The sequence below is a fragment of the Dermacentor silvarum genome, chromosome 11, assembly GCF_013339745.2.
Source record: "Dermacentor silvarum isolate Dsil-2018 chromosome 11, BIME_Dsil_1.4, whole genome shotgun sequence".
Classification (NCBI taxonomy): domain Eukaryota; kingdom Metazoa; phylum Arthropoda; class Arachnida; order Ixodida; family Ixodidae; genus Dermacentor; species Dermacentor silvarum.
Window position 1 is genome coordinate 23,826,685 of NC_051164.1, and position 24,888 is coordinate 23,851,572.

A 24,888-nucleotide genomic window follows, 5' to 3' on the forward strand; every position below is an offset into this window, starting at 1 on the left:
GACGCAGGATGCCCAGCACACCCACAGGATGGTCCACGACCCGCAAATCATGCACCCTTCGCTGCAGCGGACCGCGAGTTCACCAAACGATTCAGTGACAACCCGTTTGGTTTCGCCTGCACAGTTTGCGAACGCCTGTGGTTCACGTGTGATTTGCGCGATGCTCCGCCGCGTGCAATGCAGTGTCTCCGGACAATGTATCCCGGTCGCGAGTCTTTCCAAGACTTCCGCTTATGTGCCAACTGTCGAGGATTCTTGTGCAATGGTAAGGTGCCCCTGATGTCGACTTGCAACGGCTTTAATTACCCGGAGTACCCAACCCATCTACCTCCCCTCGATTGCATCTCCGAGCGGCTCATATCGCCCAGATTGCCGTTTATGCAGATCAGACGTTTGCGAAACGCTTTCACTTTCGTGTTCTATACCGATTCCTATATAAGAGGGATCAACCACATTTTTTCGTTATTCCGGGGATTGGGATTTTCACCGTCGGCTTTGCCATCGTCCAGAGTGGAGCTTCCGGTATGCCATGCGGTGCGAAGTCCGACGGCAGTAGATCCTGTCGCGACAATACGGCTCCTGAGTAGGCAGCGTCAGACCGTATACTTCGGACATTTGTAAGTGGATGATTCCTATGCCTTGTCAGTAGCCTTAAATGCACTCACATTGGCTCATGTTGAAGATACACTCGAGCTGGGCATGCGCGTGCCTCTGCAATAGTGCCCCATGTGGAAGTACATCGTGGTAACCCTAGGCAAATTCTTAGTGCGCGAGCCTGAGCTCCTTCAAGTGTGCGGAGGGCAGATGAACTAATCCGAGAAAGTACAGGTGCGCTGTAGCGGAGGCATCCAACAAAAAGTGCCTGGTAGAGCTGCAGAAGAGATGATTGGGATGGCCCCCCGATTTTCCAGACATATGTCGAATGATTTGTGCAAAGCTGTCCAGCTTTTTTCTCATTGCCGAGATGTGTTTCGACCAAGATAAGTCACGGTCGATGGTGACTCTGAGAAACTTGCCATCAATCATGACGGGGTAGCAGGCCATTGACTTCAGCGTAAATGCTATGGCTGCACTCTTATTCGGTGAGAGTTGAAGTCCACGACTATTTAGGTATTGCGACGTTATTGACACTGCACGCTGTAGCTTCGTTTGTATTTGTAAGCGCGTTAAGCTCGTGGTCCATATACAGATGTCATCTGCGTACACAGAGACCGAGACTGCGGCTATGAGTTCTTTGACGAGTCCAACGAGAACAACATTAAATAAGGTAGGGCTCGGTACACCTCCTTGAGGCACCCCACGGTAGACAGGATGGTTCCTTGTATGACCGTCTAGAGTTGTCATAAATATCGTTCTCTCTCGAAGATAGCTGGCTATCCACTGATGCATACAGCCACCAATGCCATATTCTTCAAGGACATTTAAAATTGCATCATGTAGAACATTGTCAAATGCACCCTTGATATCCAGAAAGACAGCCGCCGTCAATTGACGGCGACGTTTTTGATGTTCAACAGTCATTACTAGATCAATAACGCTGTCGATTGACAACCTACCCTTTCGGAAACCTGTCATCGCGTCTGGATATATATTACGCTTCTCCAAAAACCATTCTAGGCGCATCAAAACTATCCGTTCCATGGTTTTTCCTATACATCTGGCAAGCGCCACTGGTCTGTAGGAAAGCATATCATGTGGTGACTTGCCTGGCTTCAATAATGCCACGATCTTGCTTGTCTTCCAATGTGCAGGCACAGTTCCCGAGGCCCAAGAGAGATTATATAAAGCCAGAAGCTCTTCAGTCGCTCGAGGGCCCAGATGGCGTAGGGTAGAATAGGTAATGCATCAGGCCCTGGCGCACTTGAGTGTATTGAAGAAGAGATCACAGCACGTAGCTCTTGCAGCGTGAATGGAAGGTCGAGACGATCGGCCACTGTTGGTGGTGCGCACCTGAACAGCGTAGATACCACTGTTGTAGAGCCGGAGAGATGTAAGCAGAAATCTTCCGCGATCTCCTTCTCACTGCGCATCTGATTGATAGCCATAGCTCGGAAGCGACGTCGTTGTGGTGGAGTAGATGGCAAGGCTCGTACAACATGCCATATCGTGGCAAATGGTTTTCTTGGGTCCAGGCTGCTGCAAAAGGAGCTCCAACGCTGTCTGTCGAGCTTTTCAAAGCGTCTTTGAATTTTCTTTTGCACACGACGTGGCGTCCTGAAGTCTGATATCAATTTAGTTCGCCTGTATTTCCTCTCGGCGCGACGACGGACTGCCCACAGCTTCTCATATACAACATCAATGGATGTTCTGGAATGTGATGTTGCGACGATGTCTGTTGTTGCGTGCATTGCTGCTGTAATTAGCTCTTCGATCTCTTGCGGAGAAGTTATACAGCCGCAGGACTCTTCCAGTTTGTTTTGAAAAGCATCCCAGTCAGTGCGTTGTGCATGAGGAATAGGGAGTCTCGTGAACCACCTCAATTGTACTTAAGTAGGTAGATGATCACTGCCGTACGTTTCAGCATCTGTGCACCAGGCAGCAGAACACGAAAGGCATCGTGAAGCGATAGCTAAATTGAGACAGCTGCTGTACGTTGTGCCTCGCAAATATGTTGGTGAGCCGTCGTTTAGGATGTTAAGACCATTGCTGTTTGTGAAGTCAAGAAGCTGTCTTCCTGGAATGTTTATGGCCCGGCTACCCCAAAGATGGTGGTGTGCGTTGAAGTCACCTACGATAACATGAGGTCCTTGGCTGGAGTCAAGAACAAGTTTCAGGTATCCAGCGTCAAATCTTACCCTGGGAGAAATATAGCCACCGATGACCGAGATTGTGCGGCGCTTTAGCTTCAGTGTTATAGAAACGTACTCGTTGCTGTTGTGCACCGGAATTTGGTTTAGCGAGTACGTGAGGTCACATCGCACGCATAGTAAGACTTTGCTAGGATTTCCACTTGTCTCAGACGCGAATTGTTCGTAACCAGACAGTCTAAATTTCGAAGTCATATTCGGCTCGCATATCACAATAACTGGAAATCGATACTTGAGCAGTCTCTGTTTAAAATCTCCGAGGTGACCTTGCAGACCTCGTGCGTTCCATTGAAATATTATGGAACGGCTGATTCTTTCCTGCAGTGACAGCATATAGTAGGCCATATAGTACTGTCCTTGGTGTTCAGAAGAGTAGGCGTGGATACAGGCCCTGACGAGGCCCTGACAGGAGCGCGCGTCGACTTTTCATGCGGCACCGGTTGTCCTGTTGGCGATGCTGATCTCCTCCAGCGATTACGTGAGCGCCTCTGGCGGCGGTGTATCTTGGTAGCCACTTCTCTTTGTGTAGAGCGATCTCGCACCATTTTCCTTAGCACGGACATTTCAGTCTTTAATTTTGGACACTCCTTCGACGTTGCCTTGTGTGGCCCATCGCAGTTAGTGCATTTCAAGTCAGACCCATTACACGTCGACTCATCATGATCACCACCACAGCGGGGACATGTCATCCTCTTTGCGCACACAGCACTTACGTGCCCAATTTTCTGACATTTACGGCACTGTAATGACCTTGGGACCTATGGACGGACAGGATGTCTCACATATCCCACTTTCACATGTGATGGTAAGTTGTCTCCCTCAAAAATGAGCTTTATGCACCTCGACCGTCCAAAACTGTGTATTCCTGTGATATGGACAGTTGAGGATATTAGCGTTGGGAGATCGTCATTATCAATATCTGTATCCACATCGTAGATCACACCAGCCGTGGTACTGCCTCCTTGTACGATGAATGAGCGGACAAGGACATTTCCCAGCTGAGTGACAGCCTTTAAAGTGTACAGGATGCTTCGTGTCGAGACATCAACAGTAAGGATGTTTTTTCTGCTATTAATATGGACCTCTTTGATTTGCCCTGGAGCCAGCCTCTCGAGATAGGCAGTGAGAGTTTGCCTATTGAGGGAATTGAGGTTGCCAGTAGCAGCGATGGGGATGTAGGCGATTGTATACGTTTGCTGTGAGGCCGCCTTATTTTAGTTGAGCTCACTCACGCTTGAAGTCCTGGGAAGTTTCCTCTTCAACCGGCGGTTTGTGGCCACTGTATATCCACCGACGGATTCCATGTCGTCCACGTCAGAGCCGCTCGATGACCCTGGCAGAGTCATGTGCAGATGGTCGGACGCAGCAGACCGACGTTCAGATTGAAGGCCAGCCCCCAACCGTGGCGGCAGAGGGGCCGGAACATTGCTTTCGATACTGTACCCGCCACGGAGGCGTCGGTACGCACAAAGTTAAATGAAAAACCAGAGCGAAGCAGGAACAGCTGATCAATAACTCGTCTTCTTCTTCCTTTCAGCTTACTAACTAAATAGACAAGCACGGTGTCACTCTCGCTCAGGTAAACATGAACACATCTCGCTCTAAGATCGCGGAAACTCGCTGTGAAAACGCCGGAGTGAGAAAGCTCGCCAACAGCATCGGGCAAATTGACCTTGGCGCTGTCTCTCGTCTCGCTTCAGCGCGAACTAAACGTCGAAAACAGAGCGCATACGAAGCTACCGGCACTCGGCGTATGCACTTTGTCTCTATCCCTGAACGATTTGCAGATGAGGCCCGCGCGGGCGTGCACTTCGGCCGCATCCCAGATCGCTTACAAGATACGCCGCGGCCGTGCCGTAAGCAGCAGCCGACGAAGCAGAACGCCCCCCTCCCCCCCCCCCTTCCCTCTCCGTCGCCTCGCCCCAGTGTCTCGCGCTCGCGAAAGACGACCGCGCGCTTCCGGCCTTCCTCCCTCGCGTTCGCTACATTGAGCTGCGATTGCCGGCTCCCCTCGTACGCTTTCACTCCCGCACACAGCGTACGCCGCGCAGCGACAATTTTATCGCCGTTGGACTTTATACGGAACCTCACCGTGACGACGACCGCTGAAATGCGCTTGGAGTGTGCATATAATTGCTATCTGAATAATACAGAGCGCGCGATCCTGTTAGGCACGACTTGTGCATCTCACTTTGGGCCGGGATGAGGGAGAAATATTGTAGTGGCGGGTACAGCGGCGGGGGAAGGCAACTGCCGTTGTTTCATTTTGCACACACCGTGCAGTTACGTGACATTTAAACAGCTTTAAGACGCGGCCGATGCGCGTAATGCTATCGGCGGTAAAGATTAAAGATCCTTGTTTCTTGTGACACGGGTCTTGAGTTCGTAGCGATGCGTTTTCCGATGCTATTCCATTTCGCGTTTGGTCTGTCTCTTGTGAATTGGAGTAGCCGGCGGTGAACGGTGGATGCAAAGAGAACGTGGCATAGCATCAAGCGGAAGGCATCGATACAAAAGCGCGGACATGGTCTCTATATTTAGAAGCAGGAAGTTCAAGGAATTGATTGATTGTTGATAGATTGGTTGATTTTGTTTACCGTCTCAAAGCAGCGCTCAGGCTATTAGTGAAGCCGTAGTGACGGGCTCCGGATTTAACTTCGGCCACCTGGGTTTCTTTAACATGCTAAGTCTAAGCACATGAGCGTTTCTTTATTTCCGCGCACATCGACATGGGGACACCGTGGTCGAGAGTCGAACTCGCTACCTCGCACTCTGCAGCGGAACGTTATAGCCCGAGCCACGGCGGCGTGCAAGTTCTAAGAACTGAGTGCGATAATATGTGCACATACTGTAAGGAGGACGATCTGAATATTATCTCTGTCTGCTCTATCAAAGGCTGCGGTGGTATTTGTAGTCGAATGTCTTGCTGATTTGTTAAAGTGGCCCTTAAACATGCACGTCATAAAATTCTGATGTGATAAAGTTAAAGAAATGACCACGATGGCATCACGATGGCGTAAGAGACTAGATCATGACATTCATGTCATTGATGTCATGAATATCGTCCGTGCCATGCAGTCGTCATGTCATGTACATCATGAATAAATCCAGTTAAAAGTGATTTTGCTAAAGAAACGACCGCTACGGCATCACTACGGCGTAAGAAGACAAACAGACAGACTAAACGTGCTTAAAGTCGGCAAAAAATGTTTCGCATTATTATAGTATGACGGCAGAAACGTATAGACGCTGTTCCAAGTTCGCCTCCTGCGCGCACAATGAGGGGCTTTATCTTATAACTTTGGAATAAAATGGGGAAAGTGTGCTCTACTATGCTCCCGTTGAGAGCATGTAGAGTACACTACGGCGAAAGGGCTCGTCGCGGCATCCCGTGGCGACTGCGGTGGACTATATGCTACTCAGCACGCTGCTGTTATCACGGAGTCCACGCACAGAAGACGCAGCTAAGCACAAATGTCGTGCTTAGACCGGCAGTATAAAGTTGAAACCATTTTCGTCTTTTTGAGATGGCAGATATACGTATGTTTCACTTATTTAACTCGAAATTAGCAAATATGCATTACTGAGAATGAACTCGCAATCACGAAATCAGCCAATAGCTGTTGGTGGATCTGATGCTGCGTGACGGCGGTGTGAAAGCGAGAGCAGGCGATTTTTCACTGTTTTTGTCACGATATTTTAAATTCACTGCTGCATGCAGTGCAATTATATTTGGCTCACATGTTCACAGGAGCCTCTTTACCGATCGGCAACGTTTTCTTGCTATGTTCAAAAATTGCTTAGGACCGCTTTAAGTTAATATGGACGAATCACGGCTCGGTTCATCCGCGATCCGAGCGAGGTAGCTGATTGGGACAATGCAGCCATCTGCTACTGTGGCTTTCTCTATATTTTTTTCAATCTATACTGTGCCGATACTGTGCCGATCTCTGAATGGACATCCCGTCGCTGGTGACACGTCTATTGTAAATTTGCCGTGCTGTTCTTTCAGGAGGTCGGACTTTTATGTGTCCGGCTAGATATTGCCCCTAAAGCCAACTGAACAACATTGGCACGCCTGTTGCACGCACGAGCCATGTTAAGCACACACATTTTTCTAGAAGCTGGCTCTACTAGGGTCTTAATTACAATTTTCTGGAATCCCCACTATTTTTCATGGCGAAACCGGTACAATCAGCGGAACAACTCCAAAGCCTAATGTGACTTGGGCGCACTCACGGATGGCCTTGTTGAGGTCGTTGCCACAGTGCCGCTGCGTCTTGTCCACCTCGAGGTACTCCTTCATGCAGCCCGGCGAGCTCTCGACGTCGAAGTGGTGAAAGTACATCTCCACGTGGCAGTGGCCCGGAACGGGCTCCAGCCGGTACGTGCATCGCGCGTTGGGGCCATATCTTTGCGGGTAGTTTGGACTGGACAGGTGGCCACGGGGCTCTCTCTGGCAGTAGTCGCACAAAGGGTTTGGCGGCACAGGGGGCACTACGGAAACAACAACACATGCCCGCCGTATGAACGTTTATAATTCACCGGCCTTCTTAAAAAATAAGTGTCTGTAAGGACATCTTAGTGCTTCTCAGAGGCACCGGCTAGTCTGCTGCTCTGACATGTGAGAAAAAGGAACTGTCAGCGATGGATGTAATACATATCGAAATACAAAAAGCAGTTAGGGCAAAGTGAGTGCAAGTATTTCACTAACTCTCACTTTCACAAAACGAGTCTCGAGACAGCTGTCGCAGCAGAGCACACGTGTCACTCTGAGAAAAAAGAAACAACAACGTAGAAACAGCTTGAGTTGACAAACAGGAGCGTCGACACGTAAGAAGACGCACAAACACCGTATACGCGTACACATCAAACTTGCACGAACACAACTCTGGGATCAGTGGGCCCTGTGTAGTCAATACAATGAACGATCAATAGATGCGCGTGATTGAATAGGTGTTACAGAGAAACAGAAAGCAACATAATCCAGGGCATTTATAAATATCTAATAATTTTTCGAGATTCCCGTTTCACCAAGGAATGCTACAAATGCATGCACTGCCTGTAGTTGTAATGTTTCTACTGAACATCCGATGCAGTATTGTTGGGAATATGTAGAATGTATCCATTAAATGAATGTCAAGACTACGTTGGCGCCCGCACTTGATATAGAAGAAATTTTCCGACCATAGCTAACTCCAGTACATTTATAACAATGGCCTGGCAACACAATATGTAACGAGAAGCATTTACGAAGGAAATCGTCATGCTCTCGAAATTTCTTGGCCATGATGAACATTACACACCCTATTTATGTGTACATTGCGGGAAAGTAGGCGTGAGACGGAGTGAAAAGTTAAAAAATGCACCAAAACGTGTTGTTTGATTATATTTTGTGCTGCGTAATCTCTGTGCGAAAGTAGTGCAAGGTGCGAGTGGATTGGACAAACACTTTGTCTATTTAGCCGTTGCCGGTCTGCGATCTCTCTAGCTTTAATTATTGTAGATCTACAGTGCGACGTAGGAAAACAATAAGAGGAGCCAATAAAAGTAGTTAACGTGCGCACGAGAGAGTAATCGCGTCATTTCGAAGCTAGTATGAAGCACTGTAGTAAATGTGGACAGATATTCGCCTTCAGTGCTTAAGTTGGTGAGAAGTGATGACTGGTGGCAAAAGGCCCTGTTCGTGATGTCCTGGCTTCTAGACTAGAGACATAGCATTGTGGACACCTCCTATCACCGTAGCATAACTCATCGAGGCTACGAATGCTCTTGTCGGTCCACTTTTCTTTTGGCTAAACTGATACAGCAATAGTGTAACGAACATACCTATAGATAGTGTAACAAACAAACCTCTATACCACTTTTTGGTTTCCGAATGGAAAACTCAGTGAACTTTGAATGCAAGCGAGAAAACGTGGTATTGACACGAACGTGCGACGTGCACGGCGCTCCTATTTATTTGTGCGTTATAGACCAGAATTTGTAGCGCTTGGCAGCCGTCATTTTGCCGGGGACTGCGAGAACTGGGGAAAGGAACGGCCGAGCCTATGTAGGTCACAGCCCTTTGAAGGCTTGCCGCCAGTGTTCGCTCGTCATGACATTGTCGCCAGCTGCCCCTTCATCAAACACGCTCGCGCCGAATGACGATAACTGGGGTCGAGATTAGTAATCTTGCTCTAAACGTGGGTGAATGGCTAAAAAAATGTGTTGTATAATTATGGCATTTTTGGTCATCCGAATCCGTGCCACTCTGGCACGGATTCGCATCCATAGCCACACTGGATTAAAGTGAGGCATCTTGCACCGACAGCCGGCTGCGTTTGGTAGCAGTGCGAGGGAAGCAAGCGAGAGTTGAGGAAAACTTCCGATTAGAGGTCCAATGCCGACGCCGCCACCGCCAGCTGCATTTTAACGTGAATCATGGGGGCGATGGTGGTGCACGAACGGACCGAGAGCACCCCAATCAAAGGTCCCTCTTCGCCAACGCAAACAGGGAAACGGATGGGACCACTTTACCGGAAACCGAGCAGATTTCTCGGTTGGCTACAATGGCGATACTAGGAGCATCTTTTGTCGCTATGACTAGCAGTGGGCCAACTGGAAACGACCATTCAAATGTAGCCGGAACACCCCTTTTCAACCATCCGAACAACATCGGCCATTTGGAATTGCTTTAGAGCGCTCAAAAATGACCACCCAAAAATGCTATTAGTCATATGTGAACGGCAACAGAATTGAACTATTTAACGATTAAGTCTATTCTGTTTGGTCGATTGTGGTCCCCAGAGTCTAACCACTTGGGTTGCAGAAAGTTGACAGAGATCTGTTGACAAAGTTGAGGACCTTATTTGCACAGACTGTCTACGTACAATCTGTAGGCTTCAGAGAAGAGCGTCCCTAGACTTTCTGTACTTGGCCTAAAGAAATGTTTGCGAGTGATTCCCTACTTGCATACCTTTATCCTGTCCAGGCATCCGGGACGCAGCGCCGGCGCAGTCAGTGATCTGGTGCATGCGGATGGAGAAGCCCTGGTGAGGGCTGCCCTGGTCAGAGCGGAACACCAGCACTTTCTCTGTCTCGAGTTGGTAGAAGGAAAACTTCTCTGCAAGGCGCAAAGAAAAGTAAACGATAAGAGCTTGCCAGCGTCCCGTATATATTATTTTGGTCGCGCATACCAGTACCACAAATAAATGGCGAACTGAAAAAAGTTGTCGCAGTTTCACCTGAAAGGTGAAGCATCAATTGCGATAGCAAATTTGAAGAGAGCTATACGGAGTAATGATAGCAGCTTTATCAGCTGTATAAACTTGGACATGCAGCAGCACCGGCAACACGCAGAACTGTTGTCGACGCCATCGGCGTTTTGCCCGCGTTCGCTCAAAATGCGTGCGGCGTTGGTGACTGTTGCCGGAGCCTCTGATATAAATAGGCACTTGGTGCCGCAGCTAAACGTTGCCTCCCTTCCCTCCCCCTCCCCCCCATGGCCTTTCGTGCGTCGGAAGAAGGCACGTTTGCTCTACATATATGGTGATTGTAGAGGACGAAAGAGATGCCTACTATTGCAGCCCTTAAGGGAGCACCGAGCAGAACGCGCGTTTGTTCTCCGCCGTGCGTTCACTCGCCGTGAAAGCGCGCGTCCCTCGCGCCCTTTCACTCGCACATACAGCGTTCGGCGCGCGGCGACGATTTCATCTCCATTGACGTCATACGGAACCTCACGGCGACGGCGACGGCGACGCCGACGGCAGAAATCTGCTTTTGAGTGTCCATATAATTGCTATCGCAATAAAAGAACCCGCTTTTTTGACGAGACTATTAATATCTCAATATGGTGAATATCTCGCGTTAGCGTAAATGAACCCAACCGGCTTGAGGCGTCCACACGTCGCTGTTATAACTAAAACTTGTCTTCAGCGTGGCGACGAGGACTTCATTCCGCCAGCCTATAACCTCATTCATAGAGACACCGTTTCCAGGTGCGGCAGGTTGTTATCCCGAAAGCTTTATTTAAAACCATTCTATTTACCACATTTTCGTGACCTTGAAACCTGCGTGAAATTGAACATTTTCGGCCATGTAATAATTGTTTTGTGTGTGCTGACAGGCCTCCAGACTCGGTTCTCAATAATGTATGAAAGATAAGCAAGCATATTGATCAGTTTTTATCCAAATAAGCTCGTAGTGATTGGCGATTACAACCTACCTTGGTATGGACTGCGATCGTATTCAACCAGGCGCCGGCTTTGCTTTTGATGCAGATGTCCTTTTTGAAACATTCCTGACCACAGCCTTGTACGAGTTTTTCGTGAACCGAACAGATTAGGAACCGGCTTTGGCACGCTCCCTGACCACGTTTTCTCGAACGCTTACTTTTCGGTTATTTTTTAAGTTTTCGAACCTAACCCACCCGACTATAACTGGCAACTTGTTTTCTTCTCGTTGAATTTTAAACATGCTTAATAGCGTGCGTGCACTTAAAGTTGTAAAACAGTTTGCGTATGCAAGTGATATTGGCATAATAAAACATATTGGTTCTCCCTTTTATTCAATTCTGTCAGAGCAACGTCCTGTATGTTTAGGAGAAGGTTAAAAGGATGTGCCACTTGTCCCTCGATCATTTTATACCGAAAACAAAAGGTTAAAATAAGCGCACCATTCAAGAAAAACGAAGCGACAAACGCTTAGGAAAGGAAGGCTTAGTGTCGTTCAATCTCATCGATGTTCGTGCCGCTCTTTCAGACTTCATTCAACATGCAAATAAACGTTATTTGAGTAACGCCCCACCTAACTTCGTTTAGGGAAATTACAGGATGTTTTGGAACTTCATTAAAGATCGGAAGATACCGCGGCAACGAACATCCGCATGACAGCGTAAAAACGAATCCAAGGGTATGGCCCCACTTCCACAGCTTCTTCTCTGTACCCATTGGTCCCTCACTCCAAGCGTCTCTGCCATGCATTGTCAAGTTGAAATATCTCGTCAAGGAGCACTGAACATACTCATTAGGCTAAGTGAATAAAAAATCGCTACACGCATTCAGTATTGAACTGTCATACGATTTCCATCTTATACTGAGCACAAATGAACTAACACATTGTGGCAAATTATATTACTAATTACTTGGATGAGCACAAAATTTTATCACCATTCCATTATGGGCTCAGGAAGGGTTCTCGACAGTCACACCGTTGGGTACAGTTATTCATTCTTTTGCTTCCGTCATTGACAGCGCTGGCCTGTCAATGACGTGACATTTGTTTTCTCCCAAGGGTTTCGATGTAGTTTCTCACGACAAATTATTTTGAAATAGGAAGTCGCTCGCCTTCCTAGCTTTCAAGCATCTGGGGTTTCCGCATGTTTAACAAGCCGTCACCAGTACGTAGTCATTGATGGGCAGTAGACTCATCCTCTTTCCGTAACCTTTGGCGCTCCCCAAAGCGGTATGCTTGGCCCATTGCTTTTTCGTATTTTTTTGCAACAACAAAGAAAATATAATAAATGGCTTTGTTAAAATTTGCGAGTTTACCGACAATTGTACTGCAATTCTAACGACATAAATTTGTCTAATAATCAGCTAGCGCTAACTTCAGCTCTGAACAATGATAAAGCGTTGAGTAACAAATGGGTGATGAATCTCGCTTCTTGGTTCTCAGGGCTACGACGTATTACTAAGAAAAACAAAAGCACTCTGAAGTTCTCTTAATCCATTGCAGAACACCTCTTGACTGAAGTCAACGAATGCATGTATCTCTGAATACTAATCACTAACAACATAAAATAGAAATGTGCTATTGATAACACCCTTTTTTGTTTCGTGGCCTCTTTTGCTTTTTCAAACTATATATGCTGCGTTATAAAGCAAAACAAAATAAAAAAACACTGCATTCCTCAAGTAGAAAAAAAAGAATAAAACAAAATCTTACGTCGCCTTTATTAGACTCAATCTAGAATATGTTTGCGTAAATTGGGACTCTAAACTTAACATACAGCCCTTCATAGAGCTCAACGAAGAGCCATTCGTTTTATCGTCTCGAAATATGGCCCTATAAAATCGGTAGCGAAATAAGTGCTTGCTAATGGTCTTAAAACCCTGCGAACTAGGCTGAAATTTTAGAAAGAATTGTTGAACTTAAAGCGTTCTCTAGATCCCGAGCCCATTTCTCACAATTTCGGCATTCCTAGAAACGCAACATTTTCTCTATCTTAACTCCATGAAACAAATCAAGCTAGCGTTTACAAATTTTCCCCTAAGTCAGAATGTTGTTTTTGATATTTTATTGTTTATTTATTGTTTCATTCTTTTTAATGGCTACACTGACGCTCTAGCCTTGTGTGTTGTGTTTTTATATCTGTAACTTGCCCCTCCTATTTGAGCCACAAGGCTAGTAGCTCAAATAAATAAATAAACAAATTTGTCTGCCTGACACCATATGTTTGTTTATTTACTCTCGTTTCCTCGTCAATTGAACTTTTTTCTATATTACTAGGATGCCTTGTGAAAACTGTATATCTTCTATTTAGTTACACATCGTGCAAGACGATCTTTACTAAGTGTAAGGTTTGCCTAAACCTTCTGCGGCTGAATCTTACCGCTGCAGCTCGAAAGGCAGCAATGTGCGGTAATTGTATTTATTTAACTCTGATAGGCAACTTATCATAGTGGCAAAATAATTTTTTGTGCGTAAGCATATCTGCCCACACAAAGGATGTTGTGGCTGCTGTTTAATCTAGCCAAGACAGAAAAAAACAAAACAGGAGGGCCACTCAAACAAAAGCTATAAGAGCTGCCAAAAACCACCATAACTGGCCCAACGACAACCGACAATAATTACGTAACGATGAAGACAATGGCACGACGACAGCACGACGACAACCATGACAAAGACAATGATAACGGCAACAATAACGATGATAGCGGTCAGGGGCGGGCAACCAAACCAGCGAGACGATCACGCTGGCGTTGACAGCAAGACGAACGGCACCACTCGAACGATGACCGGATGACGGCTCACATGTTACGGACGTTAGATCCAGTCATGGGCGGAGCAGAAATGTAATTTTATATTCTAGAGACTTCTAGAATGAAAAAACATAATAATGACGATGATGAACATTATTGTGATATCCACTATAGACGCCATTTAATTTGAGGTGACGTTTGTAGTAGTTACTGTTCAAAGAAATTTACACGTTATACACTCGAGGTGTGGTTTTCATTGCGGGCGAAAGCTATACCACGAGACAGCGAACTTCTCGAGTCGAAGAACGTTTATAAACGGCGTTTCTTTTTTTCCTTTCATTCATTTAAGGGCGAATGAATTGATAGAATTACAAAGAAAGCAATGACGCGTGGCTGCCTGGCGGCAAAGTTGCTACACCTGGACAGGTGTCGTCGTTGCGTAAGGATGGACGTTGTTGGTTCTAGGAGGCCACGATCACTTATCCAAATGTTTTGTGCTCGTACGTTTGTTCAGACCACACATTTCTTCACTCCCTCGATCTTAAAAAACAATGAAATGAAACTGATATGAACGTCAAAGTATCAATTCCTCTCAGCGACTGAAGTTTCACTGCAGCATTAAGGACGTCACATATCCAGCAGTAATGCATGAGCGCAGTTCAGCTGAGCGGCGCGTGTAAATTGTTAGTAATACTTGGACGTACGTTTTGAGTGTCACGCCGCCCAAACTACTTTGCGCAGACCCCAGATTATTTGGTATCTTTTATTGAAGAAGACGTCGCAGCACGAGCTACGCAGACAACCGCGCGGTCCTTCCTGCTTGTGTGCCTTCTCTACGTCACCCACGTCGCTCGCGCAGCAACGCATTCAAAGAACGCGGCGTGTTCGGTGGTACACATACTCATGGAAGCTGTTCTCGGGGCAGCGTGCCGCACAGCTTGCGGCCGTCAACTTCGAGGTGCTCGTACTGGCAGTCCGAGTTGTGCTCCATGTCGAAGCGGGTGAAGAGCACCTCGAGGGCGCACGTGGCGCTGTCGTAGCGACGCACCACGTAGCGGCAGATGGTGCGCGCCGGATAAGGACCCGGGAAGTTGTGGCTCTGCACCGTCATCTCGAGCGCCGTGAACGTCTGGTCGCAGTCACCGGCGGGCCGGACAGGACCCTGGCCTGGGCCCGGTCTAGAGTACGGCGGTGCCCCTCCCGTCCCAGGAGGTCCGCCGTGTGGTGGCACCGGAGGGTAACCCGCTGGCCGAGAACCAGGTCCCGTGTCTCGCGGGATCCATTCCGCTGTGTGCGAAGTTCACGCGGGAGAAATTTATTGTCTGTTTTGCTTTTTGGGGCACCCATGAATGGGACTCGAACACGTATCCCGAGTTTCGCTGTAAATGGTTCAATCTGATTGTAGCACAACGATATTTTGTTAAAGAGACAAAGCCGCCACTAACCTCAGTACTTTGCTGTAACGTGACGCCCTCATTTGTTTGTTACAGCACGTTGGAGCAAAGAAAGCTTCAACAACTAACATACGGCAGTAAATGCGACGAAGAAATACGAAGGTTGGTTCCAGTGTTCTTTTAAAAAGCGCAGCACCATCGAGCTTTAAGTACGAATTTTGGGTTTGACGAATGGCGACGTGGTGATCACTTGCAGGAGGCCTGCTAGTTCGTAAGTAGCCGGACACCTCATGCAACGTGTGGAAAACTCAGCCGTAGTGAAAGCCACTAGAGGCCAACTTTAATGTATTTTTAGACCACGTAACAAGCCTAGTTTAAGATAGGGCAGATATAGAGGAAACTCTGTGCAAAATTTTACATTTAAAATGCCAGCGGAAGAGTCACAAAATGCTCGCAGAAATAGGACTCTTGATACCGAAACTATAAAAAAAGCACGCCGCTATTATCGCTTGCCGGAAGTGGCGCATGAGCATGCGGCTCGTCAGCATGACCTGAGATAAGGTGGCGCCCGTGGTCATAGTGCTTCCTACTAAAATTACTCAAGTTAACTCTGAAGCTGCGATCGTTCAGCTAGCATATTAATGATGCCTAGTACATGGATTTATGTGATATTATGGCTTGTGGCACTAAACGTTCTCGTGGCGTTGTTTATTCCGCGTTATCTCCCTTTATTGACGCAAATAGTGAAGCAACCATCTTTTTACAAACACAGAAGGTAATAAGGCACGGCGTAAATGCAAAACACTGTGAGATATCCATAATGCAATAGTTATAATATTTTTGTTCAAAATGATCAGTTTGCAATGTCACAAAGCCGTTTTAGGCCAGAAAGACGAAGTTTAGGCAAATCCATCTACTAACCATCATTGCCGTGCTGGTTGAACTGTAATGCTTGCAGAGTGCCTAGACACTATGTGTGCCTCAGTTCCCTCCAGTAATTTTCTTGGAAACTCTATGCCCGCGGTGTGCAGAAAAATGTCGGAGGCGGTGTGCTGGGACTTATAGCGACAACCACCAGGAGCATCCATCGTCTGCTTACGTGCTGTTTAACACCTACTAACAAGGAAACAATGCTATTATCAGCCCTTCGGCTTCACCAAGATTGTTTAGTAGTATATACTACTCATTTATACCAAATTTTGTCAAAGTGAAGTTCACCTTTAATTGCCCAGGAAGGCATGGATTTACTGTGCTGACGTTACTGGGACGTAGAGTAAAAAGCAGAAGGAACAATGAAAATAAAGGGCCGGATGAGACCACGCAGTCGACTAGGGCACGTGGGTACTGATCGCATAAGTACGTTATAAAGATGACTTCGAACACGCGCACGTGTCATTCACCGAACCCTATATTCCCGACTGGCAGCAACTTCCTGGATTCTTAATTCCCCTTCAAGTTCAATCTCAATTGCTCCAAGGCCAAGCACGACTTTGGTAACGCGAGAGACTCAGTTGCCATGGACGCCTTGCTCTCCATCAATTCGGCTTTCCTTTGTGCTTTACGTGTATTTTCGACTGCTTCCCGTGATGGGTGATAGCTTGCTTGGGAATTTTACTTGTTCGTCTGCGCACTTTCTTTTTTATTCTATTCTATCTCCAAAATGTAACAACTTCTAACATCTAAAAGGCCAAGTGCCGGATCTACGGAGCAGAACTCGTTCCAGGCACAAAATGCCTTGCTCACCCACGTCTCCCGGACGACGGTGGAGACCACGGCATACTAGGCGGCGGTAGTCCCTGTGGTGCCCGGTCGACCGGGGGGCCGTGGTGCGCCGGAGGCCCGTGGTGCGCCGGGGGTTGTCCATAATGGCCCCCGCCACTGTGATGCTCGGGCCGGTATCCACCGCGGGGCTCGTGAGGCCCACCAGGCGGTGGCGGCTGCGGGGGGTAATACGGTGTGGGCGCCGGCTGCGGCGGCGCGCAATGCGACGGTGACGGTAGCGCTGGGTAGTGCGAAGGTGGCCCGTAGGGTGCACGGGGAGGGTGCCCACCCCCGCCCAAGGTGTGCGAAGAGGGTGGAGGATAGTGCGCCGGCGGTGGGTAGCCACCTGAGCCGCCGACTGAATGGGAGGGCGGCTGGGCGTGATAACGGGGCGGCAGGGCATGCGGGTCTCGACCGGAGCCGCCAGAGGGAGGAGGGCCAGGAATAGAAGGTGGCGGCGGGTAACCTACGTGTAGCGAAGGCGGTGCATACGATGGCGGTCCCTGGTGACGAGGGTGACTGATGTCCCGCCCAGGCACAGGTGGACCCAGGGCTCCACCTGCCCCACCTGGAAAAGTAGGCGCCGCTCCACTTCCGGCTTGCGCGCATCCCTTCTGACGTCCCTTGATAAGGAAGTCGGAGGCACGGCCGCCCGATCGGGTGTGGTAGTACAGATACAACTCGGGTCCTTCGAAGTCGTAGGTGCCTGTGTGAGCGAACGGAGGAATCCTTCTTTCGCAGAGCACGAAACCAAACAAGCAAAAAGACAACTGTAGATGATAATACAACAAAATAAGGCGCTAACTGAATTTTATAAATTCGGATGGAGCATGTGCGCCTAGCGTTAACAAGAACGCGTTCGGAAATTATTCGTCCATACGTGGTGCATAGTTACTTTTAAATTTTATAGGTATAGTTTTTTTCCCTTCTATTTCTGCTACAGTGAGCACTCCATGACAGGTTGTATACTCGCTCTTTATAAGATATATCAGACATGCCCTGACTAACTCTGCCGATGCTCTATGCTCACCGATATTCATTTGACGCCAACAATAACTGCCTCCACCACAAACTATGTCGTGCAGGAAGTTCTATAGTGACTGGCAGCCACCTTACATTGTGTTCGAGGGATCCGCCATTCGAGCGCGAAAAAGGAGGAGTTTCTGTTCCCACTTTCAAAGTTGGTTACCGTAGCCAGTGTTAATAACATCAGGGAATTGTTTTACGGGTGTCCTTAAGAAACATACTGATCCAAAACGCGACAACCAATGCTCTTGTGTATACACTACGCAGATATATATATATATATATATATATATATATATATATATATATATATATATATATGCACCATATGCTGGAACTGAATCAAGGAGTCAGCTGGCATGATCACTGCGAATGAATGCAGTCGAACGCTCACACTCTTGGATCGTTTTACCGCTCGCTGACGCAGCCGAATTCGCCCCCTTCCCAAATGTATAGCCAGCCCTCACGCGTGGAGTAGTGATCCAGTCTGCCACATATTTGGACGTCTTGCACGCGGAACTGGTCCTGGTTGCAGTCCACGTCGAAACGCACGAACAGCAACTCCAGACGGCACTGGTCGGTGCCCCGCCGACGCACAATGAACCTGGAGGCGTGCACTAAGCTTAAGCACTGTAATATGACGTACCAACATGCTGAGCGCCTATAGTCGTAATCCGCAAATTTTTAAGGTAATTCTAAAAGTTTTGTTCAGCAGAAACAAAGAAATTATATTTATATCGCGAACCTCATTAGCACCTTATGCCCCCACAGCCCGTCGTTTAGAATGCTGTGCCGTACGAAGGTAAAGCTCAATTATGGCTTACGCTTGTGCCAGGAGCGAGTAAGGAACTTCAATTGCGAAGATGCTTCCTAAAGTAGGTATAAAAGCTATGGAAGAATAGAAAGATTTAATAATTATTTTGAACTCTTGATGTCGGAACAACGTGCAAGTGCGTAAACTGCACTTGGCGCCTTGCCTTACGTCAGTCAAGATTTTTTCATGCTTAAAGAAAAGCGTGCACTAAAAACATAAGGTCGATTGCGATGCACAGGAGGAATCATGATCATCATCACCAGCCTATATTTATGTCCACTCCAGGACGAAGGCCTCTCCCTGTGATCTCCAATTACCCCTGTCTTGCGCTAGCTGATCCCAACTTGCGCCTGCAAATTTCCTAACTTCATAGGGGGAATATTGCTGTGCAAATATAGAAATTTGTTGAAATATGAAAATAGTCGGGGCCTCCCTGTGACGGCCTTGATGTGAACATACCCAGATTTAGCACACGCTCACAGTGTGCTTTATCGTGTTAAATTTCCGAATGTAGGCGCAGCCACAAACAGCGAAACTCGTATGTTTGATATAGAAAGCGACGAAATAAAAAGCGACGAGTGTAATGGGTGATTTTACGCCGACGAATTATTTACCGCAGCAGTTTGCTTGTTAGTGACATGGACAGGATATCTGATAGTGCCGCAGGTCCTGCATAGAGTTGCCTGAGGCATATTCAAACTGTTCATTCACTTTCTACGACATGGATGCACTTTCTGCGGAATAATTAGTGCATACTGAAAGAAATCGGAATGTCGCGCATTGGCTGTATCTGCTGACCAAGCAAGCCTTCTTGCATTCTCCAAACATGATATTAGTGAAATTTAGTTGTGAAGGCGCGAGAAAAAAAAGTTCGTCGGCGCTTCCACTCCGTGAAGATGGTTAACCATCGAAGCGGAAACCTGCGGCCCCGGTGTTTATCACTGGGTTAATACCGATGGTTCATTAATGTATTTCTCAGTTTTGGTTACGTCTTTGTGTTTCTTAATGAGGATACACACATGTTCGGCTGCGACGGAGAGAACGACGTCACTGGCGGTATGCCCGCAGTCTGGCGTTGTCGCTTGCTTTCGATGTCCCGAGTTCGCTCTGCAACGTGGTTAGCAGCATTCGCTTAAAGGCAAAATTTTCCTAAGCACCGGGAATGTATAGGAAGGAGCATGTGCTTTCGCCGTCGCACCTGCAGTCAAGGTCCCGCGTGCCTAGGTCTGTACTCCGAAGCTCGAAGTAGGGCTCGTTCAGGGCTCGGTCGCACTGGCCTCGGCCTGGCCCCCTGCCGGGTGGTGACAGCGGAGGAGGCACCGGGTACGAGGGAGGTCCCAATGGAGCGCCGCCGAGCGCGGGACGTCCCAGAGCCGGCGGAGGCGCTCCGCCTGGGTGTGCAGAACAGGGCGTGTGGAAAGTCACGTCGCTGTCCTCGGAAAGGTGTATAAGTTAGGAGACATCTTATTGCGGCTCTATAAATGTACCACCTGGCCCTGGCATTCGACGGCCCGAGGTCGCTAAACCATTATCGAGATTCCAGGTTTACTGCACGCGACACGGTAGATTTGTACAGTGGTCGTCGGTAAAATGTCCTTCAGATATGACAGCAGACTGAAATTCAAACTTTCAAGCCATCGAGACACCGGATCCATTCATTCGAAATGTAACCTTACTCGTTAAGTCGCCTATTCTAACTGGCGAATGCGCGGTTACATCGTATTGCGTCAGACATCATCACACGTTTTGCCACATAAATTCATTCGCAGGTCTGCAAACGTGTCTACTAACTTGCTACTTGTACTACGCACCTGCAAAGCATTCTGTCCATACATTTAGGGTGCTACATCGTAGCCACGCGCATACGCAAAACGGTTACAGAGCTCTCCCCATCCTGATGAAGTGGTGCTGAGCGGCCGCATCCCTCGCATGATCGAAAGAAAAACGTTTCGCACCTTTGCTTCACCATATACGCCTCGATTGCAAAACCTTAAAAAAAGAAAAAAAATCTGCAAAATTGACCGCGCCTCCGCGTTCTTGCCTGCCAATTAAGTCTAGCCGAGTAAGCGTGGTTGCACTATCTTAGTGTGCGGCATAGACGTCAGTGTCGCATCCTCGTAGCAGTAAACAGTTTTAGCTGAGCATCGATTACTGCCGGCTACGCTATCTTCTCACGCGCGCAGACATTACAGACAGCTGCGTTAATATTCCATTTTTCAAGAGCCCATCTTATAACAGCAGGAGCCACGCACTGACAGTTTAGCTGGAGAACGGTGATGAAGCCAATCAGGTGCACTAGCTCAATCGTCTCGGTAGCGGAGCGAGGGTAGCCTTCTACGTTCTTATGCTGCCGACATGAGCTGATCTACACACGCGCAGTGACGTTCCTGTTGAGCGGCTCTCTGCACTTTATTAGGATACATCGGCCGAGCGGAGCGGATCGTAAAAGGTCAACTAAGACTATTTATTGCAATAGCATATCGTGTAGCTTTGGTTAGGCTCCACAGAAAACCAAATTCGCGTACGCATTGTGACCAGCTTACGTTCCTAAACGCATGACTGTCGAGTGAATACAAGACATTCGGGTGTACCGGGAAGTCCTCTAGAGGGCGGGTAGAAGGTTGGGTCCCCGGACGGCGCGAACATGGCCGGACCCAGGGGATGTCCGCCGGCCGGCGGCGGGGCCCCGGCTCCGAGTGCTGGGTGGTGTGGGTATTGGGGCGGGGATGAGCCACGGTCGAACAGCGAGCCACCGTCGTCCCCGCAGGCCACCTGGCGCACGCGGAGCATGAATCCTCGGTTCTCGACGGCCTCGTTCGAGTGAAACCGGAACGCGGTTTGAAAGTCTCGCAGTGGCACTTGCTCTGCGGAGAAACGAGCAAACCAATGATGAACGAGGACGTACAGTATACGCGAGTTGGCCGATTCCTATAAGCTGACAGCCCGAAGTTCCTTTACACGGATGGTTTTTGTGTACCAGGGCATGCACATACAAAGCGGATAGTGTGCTTCCGCTACAGGCGCAAGAGCGGAACCCTTCGAATATGTGAACGCTACAGGTCAAAACGAAGGAACGATCACAGTATTCTTGGGCTCACACTTGTTGAACGCGAATTCTTATTGAAGTGATTGCGGTCTCTTTCAATAGAGTCCTTTGAAAGTTTGTAGAGATGGTGCTGCTCCGTTCATTGAGTGAGTTTCATAATTTAGTGCAGCCGACAGAGAAGGGCATGTTGGGATCTTGTGGCATGGCAGATTTGCGGGCTCCCACTGGTGCGCCTCGCCATTTCAATTTCTTAAAAAAAAGAACGTTAGCTGTTTTGTGTTTCGTTCATTTACTGCACGGGATTTGTTTCACGGTCTGTACCTATTGCGTTCGCTCAGTGGCTGTAGAATTTTGTAGCTTGGCTCGAATTCACAGGTTCAATTCCAGGCCGTAGCTGGCGGCCGCATTGTGATAGGGGCGCATCGCAACAACGCGCATTGCAATAGCACGTCATTCCTTCAATAAAGCGAGTAGCTTTCTAGAAGCGTTCGTCTATTCGCTGATATTAATAATCAGCGTGGATGGTGCCTGCACATTTTTTTGCCGCTTATCTCTCCTCTATTCTGGTTAAGTTGCCTGCCCTCTCACTTTCTGTTCTCCCTCAATGTTCTCACCTCGATGCATTTAGGCTGCCGATCGCGTGTGGTGAGGGCATTACGCAATATATTTGCGCATCTTGCCATAACTGTTTTGTCATTTTTTAACTTATTCTTATGATATTTCGTAAGCCACCCACCTACGTGAACCTACGCATGAGCTGTGGCCCAGATTGATGGCTCAGTAAGTCCCCCGTTACAGCATAACAAAGTACACGCGCAACGGTGCAAGCGCCAACTGGGATACCATGCACTAGGGATAGTCAGTGAACTATTTTATTCGATTAACGAATAATCAATCATCATTTCAGCCTTGATTTAATCGAACTTTCTGCCGGGTTAATCAAAATTTCTGCCGGGTACTTTAAAAAAAGGTTGAAATACAGTTGTCTACTTTTGGAGGACCCTATATTGAATTTTTGAGAGGTGTAACTAAGTTTGAAACACAAGTGTATAAAGCTTTGATAAAGTATCAGCTTTAAATAACTTGTTCAGTACTAAACATAGTTGACACAAGTGGCTTTTGAAAAAAAAATAAGCAATATATGTTACAAAACGGCACTTAATGCAGAAGTAAATAAGATACATGGCAGCAGTGAATCCTTGTAAAATACAGTTAAACAAGAAATCAGAAAAATGGCAAAAGTGAAAGGTGAAGTCCAACTGTAAAATGAAAGAAATTGCAATATGCACAAGGGAAAAAAATTACTGGTTGCGGATTTTAAACCACATGCTCTTTTCTACAGAGCGAAGGAATGTCAATTGGCGAGGATGTCTGGGTGAAACCAGCACCTTCTTTGAATGGCCACTGAACCAGCACACGACAATAGATGCTGGGACGCTATAGATTTGCTGGAGTAGACACGAACTCAATCGCTATGTCAAACACATGCTCCAAAATCGGCGCGCACGCTGTGCCACGTCTTTAGCGGACTGGGAGTGGCACGACGATCAACGACTGCGAGGACATTTCAAGCCTCCGGCTTAATTCGGGTGCTGTGGTGGCGTGTGTGGTGTGGGAGAAGAGAGGGGAACGCTCGGCTTGGCATCACTCGGTTCTCAGAAAAAACAGTCGACAGCCGCTCTACCACAGCCGAACAGTCACTGCTTGTGCGCCGCCGTTCCTGTATGGTTTCAAAATTTTCGTGCCACTCCTGTCAAACTCTCGAAAACAATTATTCGACAGGTGTAATCGATAAGGTCCATTAAATGCAACGTAGAGATCGATGAAGATTAATCCTTTTGAGGGGTACTTTAATCGATTAATCATTCATCGATATTACCAAATCTACTATGTACTCGTGCATAATTATTTTATTGTGAATTCTTTCCATTCTTTTCACCACGTGAACAACTTTGATGAAACCGCCTTATTCACCCCATAAGCCCAATAACCCCTAGTTCAATATTTCACATGAAAAAAAGAAAATGTGGCAAGTTTCCACTAGTGGCGCAAGGCTGGGTCACAGCGGAGCTAGTTCCGGTTTGGCACCTCCCATGGATTTGCGGACTTGGCGTTGAAAGTTCTGTAATATAACCCCATGCGGTTATATTTGCCCTGCTGAAGTTCCTGAGGTCTGCGGGCCTACATATAGTCTGTAAGAACGCCGCCTGCTACCGCTGTATAATGTACGCGAGTTGCTTTGCTCAGTGCTCCTCTCATATGGCTCGTCCTCTCCCTTTACGCAGTTTTTTTATTGCCGTAAATCTCTCCCCTTTGCAGGGTAGCCAACCTGAACCACCTCCACTTAACCTCCCGGCCTATCTACGCATGCCTTATATATATATATATATATATATATATATAGGGAAACAGAGAGAGGATGTGTCACATCCATCATCATGGCCATGATTGGTGGTGCTGGCTAACACACCCAGGTTTACTTCTAGTAGATAAACATAAGTACCCCAGAAAGCAGAGTGGAGAACGGCACCGCGGTAGCTCAATTGGTAAGCGCATAGCACACGTAATGCGAAGACGTGGGTTCGTGCCCCACATGCGGTCAGTTGCATTGTCGTCCACTTTCATTTCCATTTTTTATCATTTCTTTCATTCTATTAACGAGTACAATTAATTTCTCCTTTGCTGTCCTTCGTGGCTTGGTTAGTTCGCTTCTTATTACATGACTATATATATATATATATATATATATATATATATATATATATATATAAAGAGTTCCAGGCGCTCGTAAGAAAGCAAACACAAAGATTTAACTAACTTAGAGTACGATTGCAAGCACCCAGAGCTCAATTTGTACATTTTCTCTGTAGGAGTGCAGCAAGGACAAAAGAAAAAAAAAAGAACCAATAATAAAAAATAAAATGTACGGCGTCATACCAACACATGTTTATTCACTCAAGTGAAAAAAAAGAGAGAGAGCGTCGGTAATCTATGAATACAAACATCCGTACATCCAGTGGCGTCATGAATACCAATACGCGCACATTCACTCACGTAACAAAACAAAACAAAAAAA

At 47.4% G+C, this 24,888-nt stretch overlaps 1 protein-coding gene across 1 annotated transcript in view; it reads right to left on the minus strand.

Moving 5' to 3' along the window:
* LOC119432464 (uncharacterized) overlaps nucleotides 1–24,888 on the minus strand; it is a 43,612-nt gene that overhangs the window by 4,916 nt on the left and 13,808 nt on the right. Inside the window, 7 exon segments of the mRNA XM_049658246.1 lie at nucleotides 7,047–7,304; nucleotides 9,766–9,912; nucleotides 14,702–15,058; nucleotides 16,913–17,632; nucleotides 18,420–18,556; nucleotides 19,965–20,157; nucleotides 21,358–21,630. Of these exon segments, the coding sequence (XP_049514203.1) occupies nucleotides 7,047–7,304; nucleotides 9,766–9,912; nucleotides 14,702–15,058; nucleotides 16,913–17,632; nucleotides 18,420–18,556; nucleotides 19,965–20,157; nucleotides 21,358–21,630 (2,085 nt within the window).